The following is a 22,854-nucleotide window of genomic DNA, read 5'->3' as shown; positions in this document are numbered from 1 at the left end:
GGTTTGTTGGTTTAGGAATGATATTTGCACTTTCATCTTTGTTTTAATCTTATTATATATTTGTCTAGGGATTAGAATTAGAGAGTTCCTGTCTTCTCTATTACAACATCGTGCTCCTCTTACAATGCATTCAATCTATTTCATGCATCTCACCTTATTCAAAAAAAATACAAGAAAAATTAACCCAAGCTAACACAGAACATGGAAAGATGCCATTTTGATCCTGGTCAGAACATAGGTGTAAAATAGAAATCTGTACTGAAGAATATTATCATTTCGTAGCTCTTAATGTGGCCCTTTACTATTGCAATGTTATGTTTCATGAAAAAGCTTTTCTTCGCTCAAGCTGCTCAAACATGACCCAGATGTTTTTGGATAAAATCTGAACTGAACCATTGAGGCCTGGAGCTATAGGTCATCATTGTATAAATTAGTAGTTCATCACCAGGTGGTTCTCTTTTTGTTTGCATTTTTTTGCATTAATTGTTTGCGTTATCACCTAGGATATGGGGCCAGTGTTCTTTAATGCAGGTAATTTAGCTTCTTAGAAAACATAATTTAGCTTCTAAGAAAACAGCCAATATTTAAGTTAACTTGGTTGGAAAAAACAAACAAAAAGCAACTGCCCCCCCCCCCCCCTTCCCTGCAAAAATCCACCACGAAAAAATCAAAAACCACCCCCCCAAAAAAATTGTGTGTGGAATTAACAGTAGTTTTCCACTACCTTAACGGGCATTGCACTGCTGGAAAGAGAGGAAATGGTTACAAGAGAAATTCTTGCTGGACATGAGGAGTGTCCTGAGAGTGTTGCAACCCAGGGACAGCACCCAGAGAGGTGTTGGGATCTCCATTCTTGGAAATATTCAAAGCTTGACTGGACAAAGGGCCTGAGGAACCCAGTTCTTATCTGAGATTATGCTATTGTAAGACTCACGGAGAAGTTTAACTTTTAACATTGGATCTAGTATTCAAGATTAGACAGATTGAAGATTTTCAGGACTACCATTGATGCCGTTCTGTCATTAGAGAAGGGAGATGATAATTTGTTTAATGAGACAGCACTTACTTCTGGCATCGGAGGACTCTGGGGAGTCCTGGATTCATCTCATGGTAGTCCAAAACATTGAAAAAGTCATAGATATCTCTAACTGTCCCTTTTCCCTCCTGATTCTGTAGAACAGAAGTAGCTGAAGAATGGAGTGACAATAGCTATGGCTTTGTTGTGGATTGTTTGTTTGTTTGTTTCCTGAAAACATTGCCATGGTTTTTTTTCTCATTTGTAACAACAACAAAAAAATGGCTCTAAAGAAATCATAGTCTTGGCGTGTTTTTCATGTGTGCTCTGGAAAATCTCCATCACTTGTGGCCACTTAAAACACATTAAAAATCCTAAATGAATGTATAATACATTATCTCAAAATATATTTCATCTCCCTATACCAAGGGCTTCCAGCCATCTCGACGAATGTAGCAATAGTATCCTTCTGGTGCCATGATGCTGTACAATTAGACTGTTCCAAGCATATATTTGGCTGCTGTTAATGCTCAAGCCTGGTTTGCTTCCAGTAAAGACTTTTATATATAAAAGTGTTCTGCCTGAAAGACACTTTTTAGTTACTATTATAAGTAGTGTTGAGTCACTTAATATCGTGCATTTTAAATTTAATATTAATTCTTCCAAAAAGAATATTTTCCAAAATATTTTCACAGAGAGAAACTGGACAGTTGTAACTACTGTATATAGCAGCATCTTGTGTTCAAACTGAATTTGCTTCTAGTAGCAAACCTATATTGTTTACATGGGGGATATTTTGCTTAAACGAAAGGATAGGTTGATGTGCCATCTGAAGAGAAGTGTGTCCCCTCAGTGACAGCTAGAAGGAAATTCAGCAGCATGAGCAATTTTCAAATTATTTTTTGCTAAATGAATGCAATCACGAATGATTGTCTTGGAGCTATGGGCTTCTATATTTCCAGGTCTGTCCATTATTGAATGAATGAAAACCTTTCAATGTTTCAGGCTGTGTTCATACCACTGTTTACTAGGTCTGATGCTATTCATTATAAAACCCCCTCTAGTCTCTCAGGGTGATGATAGGTGTGAACTGGGGATTGCCTGTTAGACAACTTCAACTGAACAGTTTTGTCATTCCTCAGATGGAGGGTAGTAAAAAATATTCTTTTTGCCTATAATGAAAATGTGTCTGATCTTTCCTTTAAAAGTCTTGCTGAAGTATATTTTGGAAAAAGGGCTTGATATTTTTATGAAGTAGTTTTTGTGCCATGTTTGTTAGCCATTAAGATCTGCTAAGGCTGGCTGAATTACAAGCTTCTGAGAAATTCTTGCTTGCTGTACTTGATGGACACTTGTAAGAGCTGGAAAGCTCAGTTCCCTTTGAGTCCTGTCAGCATAGAGCCCTAGACCTGGCAGGACCTTCCTATGATTGCAGTTGTATGATTGTGGCCCAGACCAAAGCTGGGGCTGGGTTGGAGCTGAGAACAGGAAGACTGGGAGCAAAAAAACCCCATGACCCAACAATGCCCAGTTCAGGACTAGGGTGCAAGGAAGTGGAAGGTCCATATTTTCAGTTCAGAAGGTGTAGAATTGGATTGCGCAGGAGGAGACAGAGTGATCCCATGAACAGAGCACTGAACTGGGTTGTGGGAGACAGACAGGATCTGGTCTTGGTTCTGCTGCACAGTCTTGACATGTCCTTCTACCACTGTCAGTCATTTTCCCTGTTGTAAACTTATGTCAGTCGTGCTGACTCCTTCCTTTGTGAAGTACTTTGAGATGTTCCAAAGTGAAGTACCAAACAGAAGCTAAGTGTTGGTGGATATTACATGTTTCAGGGAAGTCTGCTAAGAACTGGCAGGAGGAAGAGAGAAAGCTGGGAGATGACTTGGAGATGCTAACAAAGAAACTGCTGAAGGGAGGAAAGAACAATGTGGAACAGGAGGCAGAAAAAAAAAGAAAGAAAGAAAGAAGACACATGAGAATCCAAATCCAATAGCTAGTTATGTTAAAAGTTTCATTAAATCCAGAGTAGTATGTATACGTGGAGAGCTGTTATATTGTCTTCTTATGGAGTGGAAGGAAGAGGCTTTATGAAGATTTCATTGCCTGACTGCAGTAGTCAGTAGTAGTGGTGTGTAGAACTTTACAAAAAGAGCCATTTATGTGGACACTAGTGAACAACTTTATCAAGTGCTACATGGGAAACTATTAGAGAAGCTAGAGATGATGATGATGAACAGAGAAATAAACTGACTTTAAATTCCAGAGACTTATACTAGAGAGGAAATTGTCCAGAGGGATTTTTTTTCTAAAGTAGATCCTTATGAAAGTTCACAAGAGAAAAAGTAAAAAGTATGGCTTATCCAATACAGAAGTATAGAAGATGCTGTTTCTAGAGAGGAATGCTGGCACACAGGAAAGGAGTACACAGTCTGGAGGATTCAAGTGAAATGTGGAAGGAGAGCGCCTCGAAGGTATCTGGCCCAAGGACCCATAAACAAGAACCTACAGAGACAAACCTGACAGACAAATGATAAGGGAGGTACTGATAAGAACAAATCTGGTCAATCACTCTAATCGATAAGAATATGTGGAGTGTTTCCAGCAGGATTATGTGACTAAGGACCTTGCTATATTGGGATGATAAGGAAAGGGTGGGAGGCAAACACACGGAGATATAAAGCATGACCATTAAGCATAACAAAACCAGTAACAGAATCAAACCTCGTCAGTCCCATTAACTGATGTGCTATAAAGAAACTGCAGGCAAACTGGGACTTTGCAGCTGATAAGGGTGTAAACCTGAGGTAGGAAAAGCATCATACAAAGTGGTACCTGGTGTCTCAGGAGAAAGTGTCAAAAGGCCCAACCTCTCCCTCTAGTTACATTCCTATTGCATGTAGAAGAGAGTTGAGCTCATATGGAAAAAAAGAGTCCTCGATCTTAGGACTGTCCTGTTCTCCACCTTTGCAGAGTTTGGCATTAATTTCTAAGATTTGTTTCCTGTATTTTTTTCTAATGGGTTACTTTTATAAGGTATAAAAATATATTAAAAATATGTATTTGGGTCATGCCGTGCTTGAGGTTTAGATCAATTGCTAACCAAAAACCTAATCCTTAGGAATATACAAATGGAGGACAGTAGTGTAACTAATACTTAATTAGATTAACTGAATACTTACTACACTGTTGTCCTCTGTGTCTTCCAATGACTGGATATGTGTTTTGGCTTGACAAGGACAATTATTTTTTAAATCTATCTTAGGAGGAAAAATTGGTTCAAAGAGGCTTGTAAGTATTGAGGGTCAGTTACCACACGGTGGGTATTCATCAGTAGAAAATGTGACCTTACTTCTTTAACAAGTAGGCCATATGAAGCTTCATGTGGGGGACTAGTTTCACAATATCACTAAAAACACAGTAAAGGAGTGTAAGAAACTAAGAGTAGAGAATTGAACACGTCAGAAGTATCAAAGATGAGAAGAAATAAACAGAGCCTGAATAAGTCATTGCGTGATGCAACAGTATTGTAATTAAACAGAAGTATCACAATGGGAGATAATAGATAAAATGTTTGATACCTCAGGAATCTAATAGCTTCTTTGTTTTAGTACCTGGATTGCAGATGCTTTGTTTCAGAGAGATTCTAGCAAGACTGCAAAGTGTAAAGGCTTTTGTATTACAGCAGTATAAACCCCAGAAAATAACTCAGCAGTATTAACATTTGGCAGAGTTCCTATTGTGGGTGATTTTATGTGCCAGAATTCTTGAACGAAGGACTAAAAAAGAACTAAAAGTTTTTGGTGAAAATACAATATCAAGATTGCTCCTGGTGTACATACAGCAGGAAGATAACTATGGTGTTCATGGTTGCAGGACCAAGTATCCAAAAGATAGGAAGACTGACTGGGTTGTGCCTTTCTGTCCTTCCAAACCTCTTTTTGACTCTGTGCTTTCATTTTGTCCTCCCCAGTGCTTGTCCTTCTTTCTTCACCTTCTTCTGAAATCTAGTTCCTACTTGCAGAAATGTTTTCAGACTGTTCTCTGATTTAAAATATATAACCCCCTGAGAGAGGGACCTGACCCAGTCTCCTGTTCCTACTGCATTCTTTCCAGGACATAGAAACAGGCTACATTTTCTGATTTCATGAACCTTGACTTTGTTGGCTAAAGACTTTCCCTGTTTCTACAGGAATGCCTCCCCTGACCACTGTGGTAATGGTTTGGGAGGATATGCCTGCCTTCACAGTGGACTGGACTTGAAGGCCTCTAAACTTTGTGCCCTCAGCCACTGTTCAGCATGGTAAAGAAACAGAGGAGGAACACTGGTGCTGCTGCTGGATATTATTTAAGTTTTTTCCTAACCATGTGGCCAGCAGTAGTTTTTATTCCAAATGCTTAATCCTGAAATCTGTCTCCAAACAGGACAGTTGAAAAAGAATATTAAATGAGAAGAATCACACTGAGATTTTGCTGGTCTATCTGGTTGTGGAGGACAATGTTTTGATTAGTACAAGGAGAGGGATTTATTTCAGTGGGTACATTTGATATCATCATCACTGCTTATCAGTCAGTCTCACATGTCCTGCTGTGGTTTCTCTGTTCAAGGATGGAAGAAATACACTGAGCTCAGCTGAGTTGTTAAAAGCTCCAAGTCCGGTGTCATTTGAAGTATATCAGGCCTGACAGGTGTACCCCTGTAAGGTTGGCAGATATGACCTGTGGGAGATCTGTGCCCTTCTGAAAGAGCAGCTGAGGACCAGCAGTATACCCTGCCCTCTGCATTACGGAGCCATTGCCAGCTACTGCAGCAGCAGGCACACACAATGTGGGTTTCCCTCAGTACTGAAGAATGAGTTTGCCATGTGTACGATCCATACAAAATACATAAAGTAAATCTGCATTAATACTATAGTACTAATGCTAAACACTGGATATAGTCTAGCTTTTAAAAGAATATTGTATTAGGTCAGTGACTCTGACCTATTTAATAAGAACTTTTTGCTCAAGGAAAGAAATATTAAACTCTTACTAAATTCAAACCATAGATATTTTGTGTTGCTGAGGTTTTAAGAATTCTGAAGAGAAGTTTGAAAGCAGATTTGCTTAATGTATACTTTAAAAAAGCCAAACTGATCTCTCCCTTCAGCATTCAAAACAAAATAAATTATGCATATGTATATGTTCCTTTTTCCTTGAAAATATCCAAGTATCATTTACAGTAGTGCTTTAAACCTTGCAGTGGCCGTTTGAGCCCAGATAATGCTGACATCTTAGCAACCAATGAAGATACTTGCCAAAAATCATGAAGCCCTTGATGTAACGTGAACAGAACCCAGTTCTGACTTCCTGATTTTATGACATGATCAACTGCTTCTGTCACCATCTTGCTTTTGTCTTGTCCCGTTTTTGAAAGCCCCAACTTAGCTCCAGGGAATTCTCGTCCCCTTCTTGTTACTGCATGAGAGCCATTTCTCCTTGGTCCTTTCTCTGGGCGTCTGGTCATAATCTGCCTCACCACATACATTGCATCTCCCATTTTCTTTGCTTCCCCTTTCAAGTACTGTCAGATGCTCTTATGTGCTGTAATTCAGAGATGAACTTGTTGCACTGGTGAATCTGAATAGAGCTATGTCAGATGGGCATACAGGCGCTGAACCAGACAGCTGTCATCAGTGGCTTTCTGTCATCTTCTTAATAACTTACCACTGTTTCCCCCAGATGTGTGCCTGTCAGCCTGCACGACACAGGGCTTTTTTCATGCTGTGCTGCCTAATCCTTTTTTAATACTGTGGGCATCGTTACAGTTCATATATTTATGAAGGTCTGTTCACTACTGCCTCATTCTCTGCTGTTGTCCCCATCCAGGTAGTGAGCTGAGAGATGCTGCTGACTTCTCTCCTCCTCACAGCCCCTTCAGCTGCCTGGAGTCAGTCCTGTTCTCCAGCAGCAATAGCAGCAGTGAGTGCTAGAGGCTGTGAGGAACTGTGAAGAAGAATGGAGGAGCTGGTGCTGATGTCTGTATGTAGGTGGGGAAGTGAACCTGGAACAGAAAGTTAATACAGCTCTGCCCTCAACTCTTTCTTAGTGTGTCTCTGAGTTGTAAAAGTTATTGTTGCTTTTTCTTCTCTGGGCTGGGCCCTTCACATAGTGTTGTCTGGTTTTGTTTTCTTTTGGTTCCTCACAGCATCTTCTGGCTATTGCTACGTCTCATCATTTCTGACTGAACCCTTACCCTGTCAGGATCTGAACTTGTGTACAAATACGAGTCTTGCACAGAAGAATCTGGGATCGTTGTGTAGGGAATTAGTATAGCAGAACGGAATGCAAGATCTTGTGGAAAAAAGTTATTCTGCCAAATCTCTAGTTTCCATTCCTGTTCTCACAGATTTTGCTCACTCACCCATGTACTCACATGCAGCACCTCATGTGCCTGATGGTCACTGGTGGCCAGGATCACTTGTGTGCAGTGCAGAAGACAAGGGTCACTGGCTCACAGATTCTCATTCATTGGTGATAATAGACTGATCTAAGACTTGCCATGGTTTCCTTTTAGAATTGGTTGCTGTTCGGGGCCTTTTTTGTCATTATTTTGTCTCATTCCTCTTAGTCTTAGGTAAAATTCTTTAATTTCACAGTTCTCTTGTATTCCTTGGCTGAGCATTTTAAGGCTCCAGTTCACTTCTCCATCTTCTTGACACCTTATTTTAAGCCATTTTGTTGCTCTTCATTAAGTTCGATTAAATCCCCATATAGGGTGCTCTGTAGCAATTAATGCATACTTTTTCTGTTAATCCTTATTTTGTATTTCTTTGTGTGTTTCACATGTGCACACACTCTTATTTATACTTCCTTCATACTAGTTTTAAAGATATACTTCTTTGCAAATCTCTACATGTGAAAGGAAAGGTAACAAATGGGCACAGGTGAAATACCATGGATTACAGAAAGGAAGAATTCTAATTAGTTACGGGTAATGAACTCCAACTATTGATAAAGTATTTAACAAGCAGTGAGAGAACAAAATCATTGCTAGTTGTTTTGTTTCATGGAATTACTGGCAGACAATCTTTTGGCATGCTATCAGGTACTACTTGTAAGTGCACAGTTAGAATCCAAGTCTCTGTGCTGTTCTGATAACCTTTTTAAAGGGAAAATATGACTGAGATTGTGTAAGTACAGTAAAGGGCATTAAATGGCTGAAACGTAGATTACAAGTCAACAGAGAAAAAAGAGCAAGTTTTACATGTCTCTTTAGGAGAGAGTTGGGGGTCAAGGAGGATGCAGGATCCCACTGTGTGCCAGGACCCTGAAGAGAAACACAAATGTAAAACAAAATCATTGCCAGAGAGTCTTAAGTCAGGGTCAAATGCTGTTTCTGGTTCTGCTGAGTAAGAAAATCAATGGGACTTGCCCTGAGGTCAGATAATGTCAGCAGAATCTGCAGAATCAACATTTTGCCCGTCATATATGTGGTTATAGGTTAAAAATAGTCCAAGCACAGCACAGTGTGGGCAGATGGAATTTATTTTTTTTTGTAGTAGGGTTTGAGGTAAAAATCTTCTAAGAGCAGAAATGCTTTCTGAGAATTAGCAGACAAACTGAAATATTTTCCTGCCCTATTTTCCCTGCTCAGCCATTCCTGTGCAGATATATGAAATACAGAAAGCTGTGGAGCAGCATACTGGTCTCATAAAAAATCCTCACAGACTCATTATGGGTTTTGGGGCCTGTGCTCTAATACATTCCTGCCCCCTTTATAGCTCTCAGCTGCTATTTAAAACAGTTGAAGGGTTTTCATTTTCTGCCCGTATACTTGAGATCATGGCACCTGTATCAGAACTGTAGGCAAAGACCTGCAGCTGAAAGTGCAACGCATGGGCGGTGGGACTAGAGGTTGTTTGGTGTTTGGCTGTGTTGCTGCATAAAGTCTTTCCCATTTGTGCTAAAAGCTGGGTAGGTTCTGGGATGGAGACTTTCCTCAATCATTTGTTCTTGGTGTGAAGTTTCTTCCCACCATATAGAGAACTGCAAGTCTAAATAGTGACTAATCCTGAGAATGCTGTGAAAGGCTGGAACCAGATGTGCAGAGATTCACTCCACACCATATCTGGCTCTTCTGTCACGGCAGGTATGCTGAATATAACTTGTACCCAACCTGGCTTTGTTATGGTGAACAAAGGAATATTGGAATGCATTCCTGTACAGGAAATAAACACAAAACACTTAAGTTGCATTTAAGATGTCACACAGGACTGAAGTTGCATGTAGGTTTTCTTTGCTGAGAAAATGCACTTGGTATTAGCCACTCAGTGTGATAGGTTAATGCATGCTTCACCTGGTGGTGTGTATTTTTTGAAAATACCAGGAAGCAGAGTGACAGCAGGTGTGAGACAGGTGAGTCTGGGGTTTTTTTTCTTTCTTTTCTTTTATTTTTTTTCTTTAGTCAGCAGAAGGTCTGCAACATTTTAGTTAACTTGAAGATGTGTCAAGGATGGATTAGGCAGACTTGTAAAAGAAAGTTGCAGTGAAAGAATCTTTCAATAACAAAAGCACGAGTTAACCATTTAGTACAAGTGGTAATCCTGTTAGTATTGTAGCAGGGCAACTCTGCTGAGAAAAGATCTTCACAATGTCTTTTTGTGCAGTTTAGTGGCTCTGAATTGGACATGATCGCCCAGGTACAGGGCTCAATAAATTAAACATTGAAATTAAAGCTTAAGATAGGCTTTTGTGTCTTTAATTCATAATTTTCTAACTTGATGTGCTTTCATGAATTAAAAGAGTTCATGGAGATGCTATTAGGAAATGCAACAAACCTGGGATAGTCTTTAGGTGAACAGCAGAGCAAGAAAGAACAGTGCCAATGAAGGAGGAGAAAGCACAACCTTCCAAAAAGCAAAATCTGATATAGCACAAGATGTACAGGTTATAGTTAGGGCATTGACAGTCAATACTTCTAACACTCTCAAAGGCAAACATAGGTCATCATTAAAACAGTGTGATAACGAAGCTATGTGATCGCCAGCTCCTTTTCAGATCCAGACTAGGTGGTTTCAGGTTTAGGTGGTTAACTTCTAAGAGACACTTGGCAGGAAACAGGGAGCAGAAATTAAGTTAATAGATATAACTCAGTATATGCTTTCAAGAGAGTGAATGCACAGTACTTGGGTACTTGTATAGCTTTTATAATGCAGACATGACCTCTTTTGCCTATTAAAGAGAGGCACTGACAGGCTCTAAGGAAAATGCTGTCAGTCTTTCTCAGCAGTGAAGAAGGTGACTGGTCCTCATATTAGTCCTTGCATGTACTTTGATTCTTGTTGTCTATTTTTATACCTAGGTATCTATTTCCATTGGTTCTGTGCCACTGTTTGGTGCTTAGCTTCCTACTTTATCTGAGTTGTGTAGACAAAAACGAAGGGAAAAGGAGACACCAGCATCCCTTATCAGCACCGTTTTGGGACACAGTAAATTTCTTGTATTCCAGAAGGACAAATGCAAAAGTCCTAGGACATTGAGGGGAAAGAAATATGGAAGATCAACATAAAGAGAGAAAGTGAGTGGATGACCCCAGGCAAGAGTGAAAAAGGTAGGAGGACTGACTGAAAATGGAGTAGAAAATAACTGAATGGACTAGAGGTGGAAGATGGAAAGGAAAGAAGAGAATATTCAGTAGAAGGAGGCAAGATAGAGAAATGTATAGAGAGCAAAATGAAAAAAGGGGAGGATAGTATAAATAAAAGATGGAAAGTTGAAGTTAAGCTGTGGCTAGTAATAGGAAAGAAAACCCCAACACGTATGGAATGAATATTTAAAAAAGAGAATATAAAAAGGAAAAGAAGAAAGGATGGATTTAAGAATCAGACTGTGAGCAAGTTGACAACACTGTCAGATTTAGAGCTGCCAGTCCAACTTGGATATCCATGTAGGAGAGCTCAGGAGCCATTAGTAGAGACTTGAACAGACAGGACCACGCAAGTTAGTAGAAGATGTTGTTTAACAGGATAAGCAAAGCAGTCTTTGCAGTAACCTTGTGCCAGAATGTACCTATTCCTCAGAAATATGACTTAATGGCAGATACCTGCATGACATTGGACAAGTTAGAAAATCTTCCAGAAGAAATGGTTTCAAGAGAAACAGGTGGAAAATAGACCCTTCAGATTTGAGATCTTCACATAGGAAGTGTAAAGTTAACAGAATACTAATATGCCTGAGATACATAAATACTAATATGAGACTAATATGTATGAAAAGCTTCATCTGCAGGTATGAATGAGGGTCCCCAAAAAACAGATCAAGGACCGTCTGACTAATAATTAAATTTTGTGGATAGGGTAGGAAAAAAGATGACATAAGTAAAACTAAATTACAACCATAGAACTCGACATTTATGTATGAAACAAAAGATTAAAAACATAGCAAAGAATAAAGGGTGCTATTGCACATGTAATGATACTGGTTATGCATTATCTATGACACTGTCATCGGGTTCTGATACAATGAGCCTGAAGTGGGAGGACTCAATGCTGCAAAGATAGTTTATCATCACTAACAAACCCAGATATGTGTGTATAAGAAGCAACAAAAGTTATAAAAGGCTGGAATTAGTTCTACTGTGAATTATATCATCCCAAGGTGTTTTAGTATAAAGTTAATAAAACTTCTTGAAGCACAAACAGGTTTCTACCATCTGTTCTTCCTTTCCAGTGAGTACCTCAGTATAGAATGCAGGATCGTGCTTCTTGTCTTGCTGTTCTCTTTGACCTAGCATGGCATAAGTTTTTGCCATGTTTCCATATGGAGGTGGAGGCCATCCTGTGGCATCTGATGAAGGCCCTTTCTAGGGAGGTGAGGAAAGAAGTTTGAACTTCTTAAAGCAGAAAATGAAACTGAGTCTTCAGTTTCTGTGCAACTGCTCTGACACATTCACAGTTTCAAGAGGGGGGCAGCTACCTTGTAACTTCATCCCAGTCCTCAAACTCGGGTGTGCAACACATGAATATAAGCATGGGGTAAGGCAGTAGGCCAGAGGTAGGGAAACAAATTCAGTTATAATTGTCTGGAAGAGATTTGTGTGACTAGAATGTGTCTCTCAACTAGTTCATTGAGCTGAAATTTAGTGGTAATTGCTTGAGCTGAAGAATCACAGCCCACATAGAAGGATGGCAAAGACTGCAGCTCTGAAGAGAGGCAATGGTGGTAAAGGAAAGCACAGCAACCAAAACCTTCAAGAAAGCTTTTGGCACTAGAAATAGCACTTACAGGCTTTGTGGTGAGTTTAGAAAGATGAAAGTTATTTTCTCAATATCCAAGTTGTTAATGTCCTTCCATTTAGAAAGGCACAGTATGTGACATTATGGTCAATAAATTACTGAAAGGATTTTTAAGTCATCATAAAAATATAGCCAAAGACAAACAGAATGAGTCAGAGACATATCCATCCCTAACTTGTAGGCTGGTAGTGAGAAGTAATTGAATGTACACTGGTGACCAGAAGAATAAGAAATGTATTTTCTATGTATCTTTGTTATATGTGGTTTATTTGAATTCAGATTTATAACACAGACCCTTCTCCATACCCCAACTCACCACCATTTTTTTCTTAACATACTATTTTCTAGAATAAGTAGTAGTATACTGCAAAGAAATTGTGACCTAAATACAAACAGGATTTTTTCTGGATGTTTAGCAGCTTTGGTTCCCATAACAGCAATGTTTTAAAGAGTCTGCCTTCAGAAGTTTGTGGTACAAAAAAAAAAAATAATTAAAAAATTCTTACCAGTTTAATTCATACCAATGTGAAAAACTGATTTAGGGAAAGATATGAAAGAATAGAGCCAATCAAACTGAGCAATTTGGTACCAGGCCTGTTTCAAACACTGGAGGAGGCAAGTTGCATATGAAAAGATGACTTGTCAACAAATAATTCAAATGTGGAAGGTGACTCGAACATAGGAGCAAAGCAGCTGTGTATAGAAACAGTAGGTTTTACATTATGCAGTTGGGCATTTTGCAGTATTTTTAGGAAGGAGGAGAATCCCATGTCCCCAGAAAATCCCACACAGAGAATGCAAACCATATACTGGAAGAGATCTGGTTCAGTTGCAGGGCCTTATTTAAGAGGTTGCTTGTTGGCTCTGTTCTGACTGCGAAACCTACTCCCATATTTTGGGATCTCTGAGCTCACATTGCTAAACTGAGACTGATGGAGGCTTGTCAGGCAGGGAGCTGCTGTAGAGTACGGATCCCTTTAACTTGTGCCTTTACATTGCCTTATCATCTCTAGGTAGCATCTTCTTGAGATAGTACTTGAGACATGGGAAATCACCAGAAACAACCTTGTACATATTCTCCTTCAGAGAAGAGCAGAGAGGGGGCATGACTGAAGTAAGCAGAGTTTGGAAGAATGCAGGAATCCCAAGAGACTGAAGTGAAAGATGGGTTGGACTGTAGCAGTGGTGTGAGCATCCCCTGAAATTATCATGATGGTTTTTCTGTAGATCTCATGAGTACCTGTGGGCTAGAAGATGGTGCTACAGTCCACCATCTCACTGGCAAAAACTGTATATAAGAAACTTCACAAATCTGAATCATTCCCTTACAGTTTGCGGGTATTGTTTTCCAATGTGGTTGATGTAACCTGGCCTGTGACTGATGGATGCTCCTTTCCTCTGGACTTGATTTCATTCTAAGTAAGGCAGACAAATTGTAGGCACACATGTAAGCAGGCACCACATCTAAGCAGGCACATAGAGGACTCTAGGTTTTTCTAGAGAATGACACTGCTTACCTGCTTGGGTTCTCTAGATTTGTCTCCATATTCTTTTGCACACTGTTTTATCAGTAGGCAGAAATTGTGTGTGCATTTATATAGTATGCCAGCAATCTTATTGTTGCTAAAAAACAACATGCTGACAAGACTACCTGCAAAATCTAGGGCCTGGTCCTTGGAGCTGGTGACTTCTCACCAGTTCAGGAAGGAGCTACATCATGACACTGCGTCGTTGGATATTATGTTTAAGGGATGGGAGTTACTGTGGGTGAAATTATTTACAAAGAAGTGAAATGTCTTCTCAGATATTGAAATAGCTTAGAGTTCTTCAGTTAACATGTTGTATTTTCACATTCCTGTTTTCTAATATGTCTTTCTCTCTCCTTTTGTTTTGTGACACTCAAAAATAGCCAGAGGAAGGACTCTGCATAGTGTTATGCAATGAAGCAAATTGAACACAGATTTATTGCTGCTCAGGCAAACTTAGTGATTTTAGTTACAATGTTATATAAAAGCATTCCTTGTACAGGTGGTATTTGAAATGGATGAGCTTTTCAAGGCCCTAAATACCTACACAACTCTATCTGTGTATAATTGTATCGCTACCAAGAGAAATATCAGTACAGGAATATTTCTGTGACACTGTGTTACACTGCTACTAATTCAGGCATACCTATAGGTCAGACTGTTTCAAGGAGGGCTTACATAGGAATGTGAGGACTTTTCATACTAAAATAGTTGTATTACTACAACCTCTGGTATAGGTATGTATCGGTGTATTACTATTTTGATATATACTCAATTTTCTTCTGCAGGACTTGATAAAATCAGTGTATTCTTTGCTACACCCATACATTTATGCTCATGTTAAAGGACTCATACCATTTAATTTAACCAAGCTAATTAAAGTGGTGACAAATAAAATTTTTGTATGTCAGCAAAGCCCAATAGGCCTGTATATGTATAGATACTGCACACAGAGAGTATCCAGTCACGTCAGGGGTTACCAGATTTATCAGCAAATGGATATTTGGACCTGGTATGTTTTATCAACTGTTTTTGCTGCAGGGACAGATTCTTATTCTCTTGCTCACATGCACTAATCTGAACCCACTGGGTACATATTTATTTGGTGAGCCTTGAAGGTGTTTCAAAATCTGATGCTTACATGAAATTTCAAGAAACTACTGGAAAACAAACTCTGGGGAAAAGAGAACTAGAGTGCCCCTAAGCCTCAATTCAATTGAAACTAAAATTATGTTTTTCTATGTTTCAATTTTTTCCTTTCACTTAGAAAAATCAATATTACTACAGACCAGATCCTGAAATGTTTTCTCAATGGAAGTTTTTCCTGAATTGAAAATTGAGGCCTGCAGAACTGACTCAGCATTACCATTAAAGCTGATGGAAATAACTAAAATTATTGTGGCCATCAATGAATGTTTGTACAGTTTTAAAGGGACTTGGGGAACATTTAATCAGTTTCAGTATATCACTTATAAACTGCATAGCCAGAAAAACTGTATAAAGCTAACATTTTGAGAAAGGCTATTACATTTGTACAGTGGTACTGTAAATAAGCCAAGTTACAGTATTAGTCTGTAAAATGAAAATCAGAGTACCTATTTTATTGGTGCTATAAAACTTACAAAAATGCAAGGAGCCAGGAGTTATGATTCTGAAATTAGGAAAATTTTCTAAGAACCTGAGGCTTAGAAACATGTTTGATGGGAATGTAAATATTATGGAGTATGTTCTAGAATGGCTTGGTTAAGTGTGTGTATGATATCTCTGTTCAGTTTTACATTCTGTGGTGTTTTGCAAAACTTCTGATATACACAGTCTTAGCTGTCCACAGAGAGACAGGACGTGAGGAAAGATGGACCTAGGTAGCATGTAAATGCTGAAGTGGGCCAGGATTTGAGTGTTCATCAGCCCTTCCTTGCTGGGGGACCTGCTGGAATGCACTGGAGCAGAGCCTGAATGTCTATAACATATAACATGTAACACTCTTAACAGTAACTCACTGGGGTCTAGGAACAGTGTGAAAGATCCCTCGCTGGTATTAAAAGCCCCTGTATGTGGTTGGTGTGTTTCATTCACACACTGTGAATAAAATTAACTTGTGGCTAGAAAGGCATTGCCTACCGAGAGGATTCTTGTTCTTAGCACCCACCGCCTCTTAGAATGGGCATTTTCTGTTCCCAGGAGAGTTTCTACAAACGTGTTCCTTAAGGCAGGGCCTTAGATGTTGCCAGTGTTGCTGTGGCTTTTGGTCTTTTATTGGTGTGCTGTATGTTTGTTAGAGGACTTTCTGGCTGTACACATGGGAGGTATGAGGCAGAAATGATCCATGGACTGTGGATGAAACCACTGTTTGGTTGTCTGGAACACTGAGGGTGTGACCCTTCAGGCTTTTGCTTTACCTGATGACTGCAAGTTGTTTTGGCACACGGTCACATAATCCATGTATATTACTGCTGCTGTAGCTTTTTTATAGCTTTTAGCAGGGTGTAGGTTGGGGGGTTTTTTTGTTTTGGTTTGTTTTGGCTTTTATTTTTGTGAGACTGTCAAGGCATTTTGTTCTAAATCTGTGAATATTGTGATCTTAAAGGTGGGTGGCTAGCCAAAAATTTGAAGCTGATTTTTTTTTTTTTTGAAGTGTTTGGCTCCTGTTTAGACAACTGGATGAAATGGGCAATTTTCCAGATGTTCTAGGCACTTGGCATCTCTATCTGCCCTTCTTGGTCTGCACACAGACCTACATTTATCATACTTGGAAAGATAAACAGGGTTGGGGTTTTTTTATTCAAATACACAGCAGTATTTGCAGACACTGGGGTACCGGTCACATTAGAATAGATGTGAGGGCAAATATTTGGGCCACAAAAGTGAGCTGAGAAGTAAATGAACTCATCAGCCAAAACACGTGTCAGGTAATCCTGCTCTTAATATTGTCTCTTCTGATAATGGTGGCCACTGATAAAAGCTGGTAGATGGGCAATTGTTCTTAGCAGTGCTAAGGGTCAGAGTTAGGGCAATTGCTCTCTGGGGTTTGTGCATCAGGTATTATAGTAAAAACTTTCAGGATTTAGAGCGTATGGTTGTGCTCTCAAAAGTCATCCCACATGGTGAGGGGTGCCCAGGTCCACAAAAGGCAACAAAAGAGGTTTTAGCTGAATGTTGAGGTCGCCCTCTCCCTTGATAGACCAGCCCGATCCAGAGAGGATCCACTGGACATTCCAGAAGACTTTGTGGCATAAGCAAGGAAAAAAACAACAGGGAGAGAAATACTAGCAGGGAAGCAGTTTCTGCACTGGGTAGTAGATGTAACAGTTGCCTGCCTGGAGGACTATGTCCTGTGGTTTGTCTCATTGAATATGTCAGCTTAGTAATTTAGATGTTGTATGAATGAATGCTTAAGTCTGTCTTTGCTGAAGTTTGTGGCATTGGGGTACAACTCATAGCAGCTGCAACACTCTCACCCCCACTGCTGAGCTAGTTTAATTTCACAGCCCTGTCTTTTGTCAGTCCTCCATCACAAGGGTAGAGGAGGGAAAAACTGTAACTGGAGAACTGATTGCGTTCCATCTTCTCTCCAGCTCACTTGATCCTCTTGAGCCTGTGTATTGCATTGGATGAGAAACTGGAGCCCACCTTAAATGCTCATAACTCGTGGGTGTGACTTGCAGAATTCTGCCAGCCCAGCGGGAGGAGGGTGGAAGCGGGGCTGGGGGGCTCCGCGGAGGCTGGGCAAGGGACAGTGCTGCAGCAAGGATGAATCTCCGAGGGAGCAGGGGGGCAGGTCTCCAAGAAAGAGGTCGTCAAACACACTGCAGCAACACACAGACGGCACCAGACCTGGCTGGAGGCCCGTTTTTTTCCGGAGCCCTGCGCTGATTTAACCCTCCCAAGCGGATGTACTTCAGCACTGCAGCAGCAGGTCCGGGAGTGCGGGCTGTTTGCGGCCCTCCCCTCCCCGCGCCCACCCCCACCCCACCCCCTTTCCTCCCCGCGCCCCGAAGCTTCAGCAGTGAAGCTGGGGCGGCGGCGAGGGGCGGCGGCAGGGAGCTCACCCCGGCCGGCTCGGCGCACGGAGCCCGCGGCCGGCGGCAGCGGGGGTCCGGCCCGCGCAGGGGCCGCAGCACGTGGGTGAGGCCGGGGCGGGGGGCGGCTCCGCGGCCGCCGGGGCGCCGTTCCCGGCCCAGGTGCTGAGCCTGAGCCGGCCGCGGCTTAACGTCCTCCCCCGCCTCCTCCCGCGCGGCAGCTGGAGCAGCAGAAAGCCGATCCGGCGAGCCCCGGTCCCTCCTCCCTCCTTCTCCGCCTCCTCCTCGGAGCAGCCGGCGAGCATGGACCGGGCGGCGGCGGCGCTGGAGGCGGCGGGCGGCTGCTGCTCGCCGCTTGCATGAGGCGGCCGGGCGGCGGGGAGTGAGGCCGGGCCAGGGCCGGGCGAGGCGGCTCCGGGCTCCGGCAGCTCCCCCCCTGCCCCGGTCATGGCGGCGGCCGCCCGGCGGAGCCGCGGCGGGGCGGCGGTGCTGGGCCTGCCGCTGGGGCTGCTGCCGCTGGGGCTGCTGCCGCTGCTGGGGCTGTGCGCCGGGCGGGCGGCGGGCGGGCCGCTCCGCTACTCCGTGCCGGAGGAGCTGCCGCTCGGTGCGTTCGTGGGCAGCGTGGCGAGCGACCTGGGCGTGGATCCGCGGCGACTGGCGGCGCGGGGAGCGCGGCTGACCTCGGGCAGCGGCCGGCAGTACCTGGAGCTGGAGCTGGGCCGCGGCGCGCTGCTGGTGCGGGAGCGCATGGACCGCGAAGCGCTCTGCGAGCTGAGCCCCGCCTGCTTCCTCAGCCTGGAGCTGGTCATCGAGCAGCCCATTGAGGTGCACAACGTGGAGGTGGAGGTGCTGGACATCAATGACAACGCGCCGTGCTTCCCCCGCCAGGATTACCGGCTGGAGATCAGTGAGTCTGCCGTGCCCGGGGCCCGCTTCCACATCGAGAGCGCCCAGGACCCTGATGTGGGCACCAACTCTGTGCAGAGCTACCAGCTCAGCCCCAGCCGCCACTTTGCCCTGGACCTTAAAGGCTTCCAGAGTGGCAGCAAGCTCCTGGAGCTGGTGCTGCAGCAGCCGCTGGACCGGGAGCAGAGTGCCCTGCAGCAGCTGGTGCTCACTGCTGTGGATGGTGGGGACCCCCCCAAGTCCGGTACGGCCCAGATCTCTGTGCGAGTTGTGGATACCAATGACAACCCACCTGCCTTTGACCGTTCCACCTACACCGTGAGCCTTCTGGAGAACGCCCCACCTGGCACCCTAGTGGTCAAGCTCAATGCCTCAGACCCTGATGAGGGCTCCAACGGGGATGTGATCTACTCCTTTGGCAGCTACACCCCACGGAAGGTGAGGCAGCTCTTTAGTGTGGACCCACACTCAGGGGAGGTGCGTGTTAATGGTACCTTGGACTATGAAGAGGCATCCTCCTATGAGATCTATGTGCAAGCCACTGATCAGGGCCCTGTCTCTATGGCTGGGCACTGCAAGGTGCTGGTCAACATTGTGGATGCTAATGATAATGTTCCTGAGGTGGTCCTGACCTCCCTGTACAGCCCAGTGCCAGAGGATGCAAAAGCAGGAACTGTGGTGGCCCTGATGAGCGTCACTGACCAGGACTCAGGGCTGAACAAGCAAGTGAGTCTGCGTATTCCCCCTGGCCTCCCCTTCACGCTCAACTCTTTCAAGAACTCCTACACCTTGATCACCCAGGGCAAACTGGACCATGAGAAAGCAGCAGCGTACAACATCACAGTTACAGCTACCGACTCTGGAAGCCCCCCTCTCTCCTCCCAGAAGGTGATCCATGTCGAGATCTCTGACATCAATGATAATCCTCCACACTTTGAGGAACCTGTGTACTCGGTTTACATCCCTGAGAACAACCCCCTTGGAGCCTTGCTGTGCACTATCAAAGCTACCGACCCAGATGTCGCCGAAAATGCCCATGTGTCTTACTCTTTAATAGATGGGAAGATTGAAGGGCTACCTGTCGCCTCCTATGTCTCTATTAAATCCGATAGCGGCAACATGTATGCTGTCAGGTCCTTTGACTATGAGACATTAAGGGAGTTCCAGGTGATTGTCCAGGCACAGGATGCCGGGATCCCACCACTGAGCAGCACTGTCACTGTCCACATCTATGTGATGGACGAGAATGACCATGCTCCACAGATACTGTATCCTACCTCAACCAACACTTCAACAGCCCTGGAGATGATCCCACGCTCGGCATATGCTGGATATTTGGTCACCAAAATTATAGCCATTGATGGGGACTCAGGACAAAATGCCTGGTTGTTCTTCTACTTGGTGCAGACCTCAGATCCAGGTTTGTTCAGGGTGGAGCTACATACTGGGGAGATTAGGACTACTCGCAGACTGGGGGAGGACACCATGCCTACTTTCAACCTGACGGTGGAGGTGAGAGACAATGGAGAGCCACCGATGTCCTCATCAGTAGCCATCACTGTTGCTGTGGTGGACAGAGTTTCAAAAATCATCCCTGATACAAGAAGGCACTTTAGAAGTCCGAGCAATTACTCAGAGATCACTCTTTATCTCATTATCGCGTTGAGCGCTATCTCCTTCGTTTTCCTTTTCACGATCATTGGGCTTACTGTTATCAAGTGCTACAGATACAGTCTGTATGGGGACTCCTGCTGTGCAGGGTTCTGTGGGGTCAGAGAACGGTGCCCTGCTGAATTATACAAGCAGGCCAACAACAACATCGATGCTAGGTTGCCCCACGGTTTAAAAGTACAACCACATTTCATTGAAGTGAGGGGCAATGGGTCTCTCACTAAGACCTACTGCTATAAGGCATGCCTAACTGCAGGATCAGGAAGTGACACTTTTATGTTTTACAATACCTGTGGCCCAACAGGAACTACTGGCCCCTCTGCAGTGGTGACTGAGAGGCATCTGACAGGACAGAGTGGGCAGAGTGCACAAAACCTGATCATACTAAAAAATGACTCCATTACTCCTAACGAGGTGAGGCTACGTTGATAAATGGTCAGCACAGTGCTCTGAGTGAATCTGTACTTAAGCAGAGGTTCAAAGATTAAGCATATTCCCTTTTGGGCTCACTGACATACAGCTATGAAACATGGTTCTAATGAATCTAATCTGTGCGATGCGTTTTGTTTCTAGGTAAATATTTGGACTTTCAGGGTCTGCTTGGTAAGTTCAGTACATGCATTTGTTGTTTGGATTCACATCATTTTTGCAGTGTATGCTGTATAGAGTATTGTTTTTTCCCCTTTTCTCTTACAGATCTAAAATTGCCTCCTGCCACAGAGTGCTAGGGAATGACACATGTGGTCTTAAATTTTTAATGCTAAAACTAGTATTGCAGGAAAAAGTAATTTAAAAAAAAGTGATTATCCTGGAAATCGATAGCTAACTTTATGGCAGTTATAGATGTTTGCTACTTCATTGACTTTATACCTAGGCAAAGCTGTTGAATGTAGATCATTGCAATAATATGCTTTGCTTACTAATGTGGGCATGTTTTAGTTGTCTGAAAACTGCATTACCTCCTTTGATAATGTTTGTTCAACCCAATTCTGCATTTCATGCTTCCTGGACAGTGAAAATCCAGTGACGTCTTTGTAGAGAATTACAGCAAGTTACCATCATTATGTTACAATGTGATAACTTCTAACCTGCTGGGTTGCTACTGCAAATTGTTTAATACCTATGGTTTGATCAGCAGTGTATTAACCTTTTCAATATTTCCCACAGTGAAGAATTAATGGTTGCTTTATGGTAGCACACAGGCACTCTGCAGTTAGTGTGTGGTTTACACGCTCTGTAATTTCCTTTCTGCATATGTTGAAGCTAAACCCAGAAGCACACACAGGAGAGACTAATTCTCATTTACAAAAGGAAAATTTTGCCATTACTGTGTGTTGCTTGTATCCTATAGTTGTGACAGGCATAAGATCAGTTCATGCATTAATGTGTGCTATGCCTCAAGACATGGGAAAGCTGGAGGAGTAACTGTGGTGGGATAGAAAGGAGCCTGACTTGTGTGTTCTTGCCACAGAAATATAATTTATTTCCTTACACTTATTCACATATAAAGATGTTGGCATCTTTTGCAACTGTTGTTTTGTTGCACAAAGATGCACAAATCTTAAGGGCTAGCAAATCTTCCATTAAAATGCTTCTAGAGAGTAATTATCATCCGTTCAAAATTAAGCCATTTAAAATTAATGCAGTGAGGTTTTTGTAAGTCACAGTGGCAGGGTATGGGGGAAGTATTTTTTCTCTTTCTGCACAGTTTTTGTACGTTAAAATCTTTCTGAGTATAATAAAATGCCTGGAGTCTCTGATACAGGAGGGAACATGAGACATACTCTATAAGCATGTATGCTGAAGAATCAGAGTGAAATAAACACTTCACATCTGATTTTTGGGGGAGGGGGAAGAGAAGCAATAGCTGAAAATGGCTTTGCTTTGGAAGCAAGGACAGTAGTAAATTAGTGTAACAGACAGATTCCCATCACGTTTTGGGAATCAATCCATTGAATGCAATGAATTAGCAATTTTTGAACACCAGTGTATATTGGGCAGTGGCAGCAAAGCCAGCCCGAACTTGGGATATAAAAGTAAAGAGATGTATAGAACAGACTAATGAATGCCTGTCTGTGAGCAGCTATGATCCAAAAGAGGAATCAATTATTCAAATAGCTCTGTATGATTTAAACAGAAGTGAAATTCTGACAAGTTCTACTCATCACAAGTTCTTTTCTTGGGTCTCTGCTTCTTAAACTGTCCGTGGTAGTACATACTATGAAGATGTATCGATGCCAGGTATACATGAGAAAGTGGGTGAATGTAATGGCATTCACTAATTACTAGTTCCTAGCTAATTACATACTATAAAACCATGTCTTTCCCTTGTTTCAAGCTCAGCATATGCACTGGAGACGCCATCCATTGCTTAGCAACACTGAATTCTACTTTATAAGGGTAATGATCTTTGTATTCTTAGATCTTCAGAGAGCTCT

The 22,854-nt window shown here is 42.5% G+C and overlaps 1 protein-coding gene across 13 annotated transcripts in view; it reads left to right on the top strand.

Moving 5' to 3' along the window:
• The window catches only part of LOC119152920 (protocadherin alpha-C2-like), a 97,424-nt gene that overhangs the window by 26,961 nt on the left and 47,609 nt on the right, over window positions 1-22,854 (top strand). The window contains exons 1-2 of one of the 13 annotated variants that reach the window (XR_005105978.1): window positions 16,763-20,830; window positions 20,990-21,019. The exons of 6 other annotated variants lie outside the window; for them this stretch is intronic. Coding sequence is in view for 5 of the 7 variants with exons in the window: in XM_037398715.1 (XP_037254612.1) it covers window positions 18,287-20,830; window positions 20,990-21,019 (2,574 nt within the window). In the remaining 2 variants the exon portion in view is untranslated. Of the gene's footprint in view, window positions 1-16,762; window positions 20,831-20,989; window positions 21,020-22,854 lie in introns of those variants that run through there. 6 more of the 13 variants (XM_037398715.1, XM_037398711.1, XM_037398719.1 and 3 more) reach the window with 6 other exon arrangements.

This window comes from Falco rusticolus, chromosome 8 (assembly GCF_015220075.1).
Source record: "Falco rusticolus isolate bFalRus1 chromosome 8, bFalRus1.pri, whole genome shotgun sequence".
In the NCBI taxonomy this organism is placed as follows: domain Eukaryota; kingdom Metazoa; phylum Chordata; class Aves; order Falconiformes; family Falconidae; genus Falco; species Falco rusticolus.
This window is presented reverse-complemented; position numbering and strand designations above follow the sequence as displayed.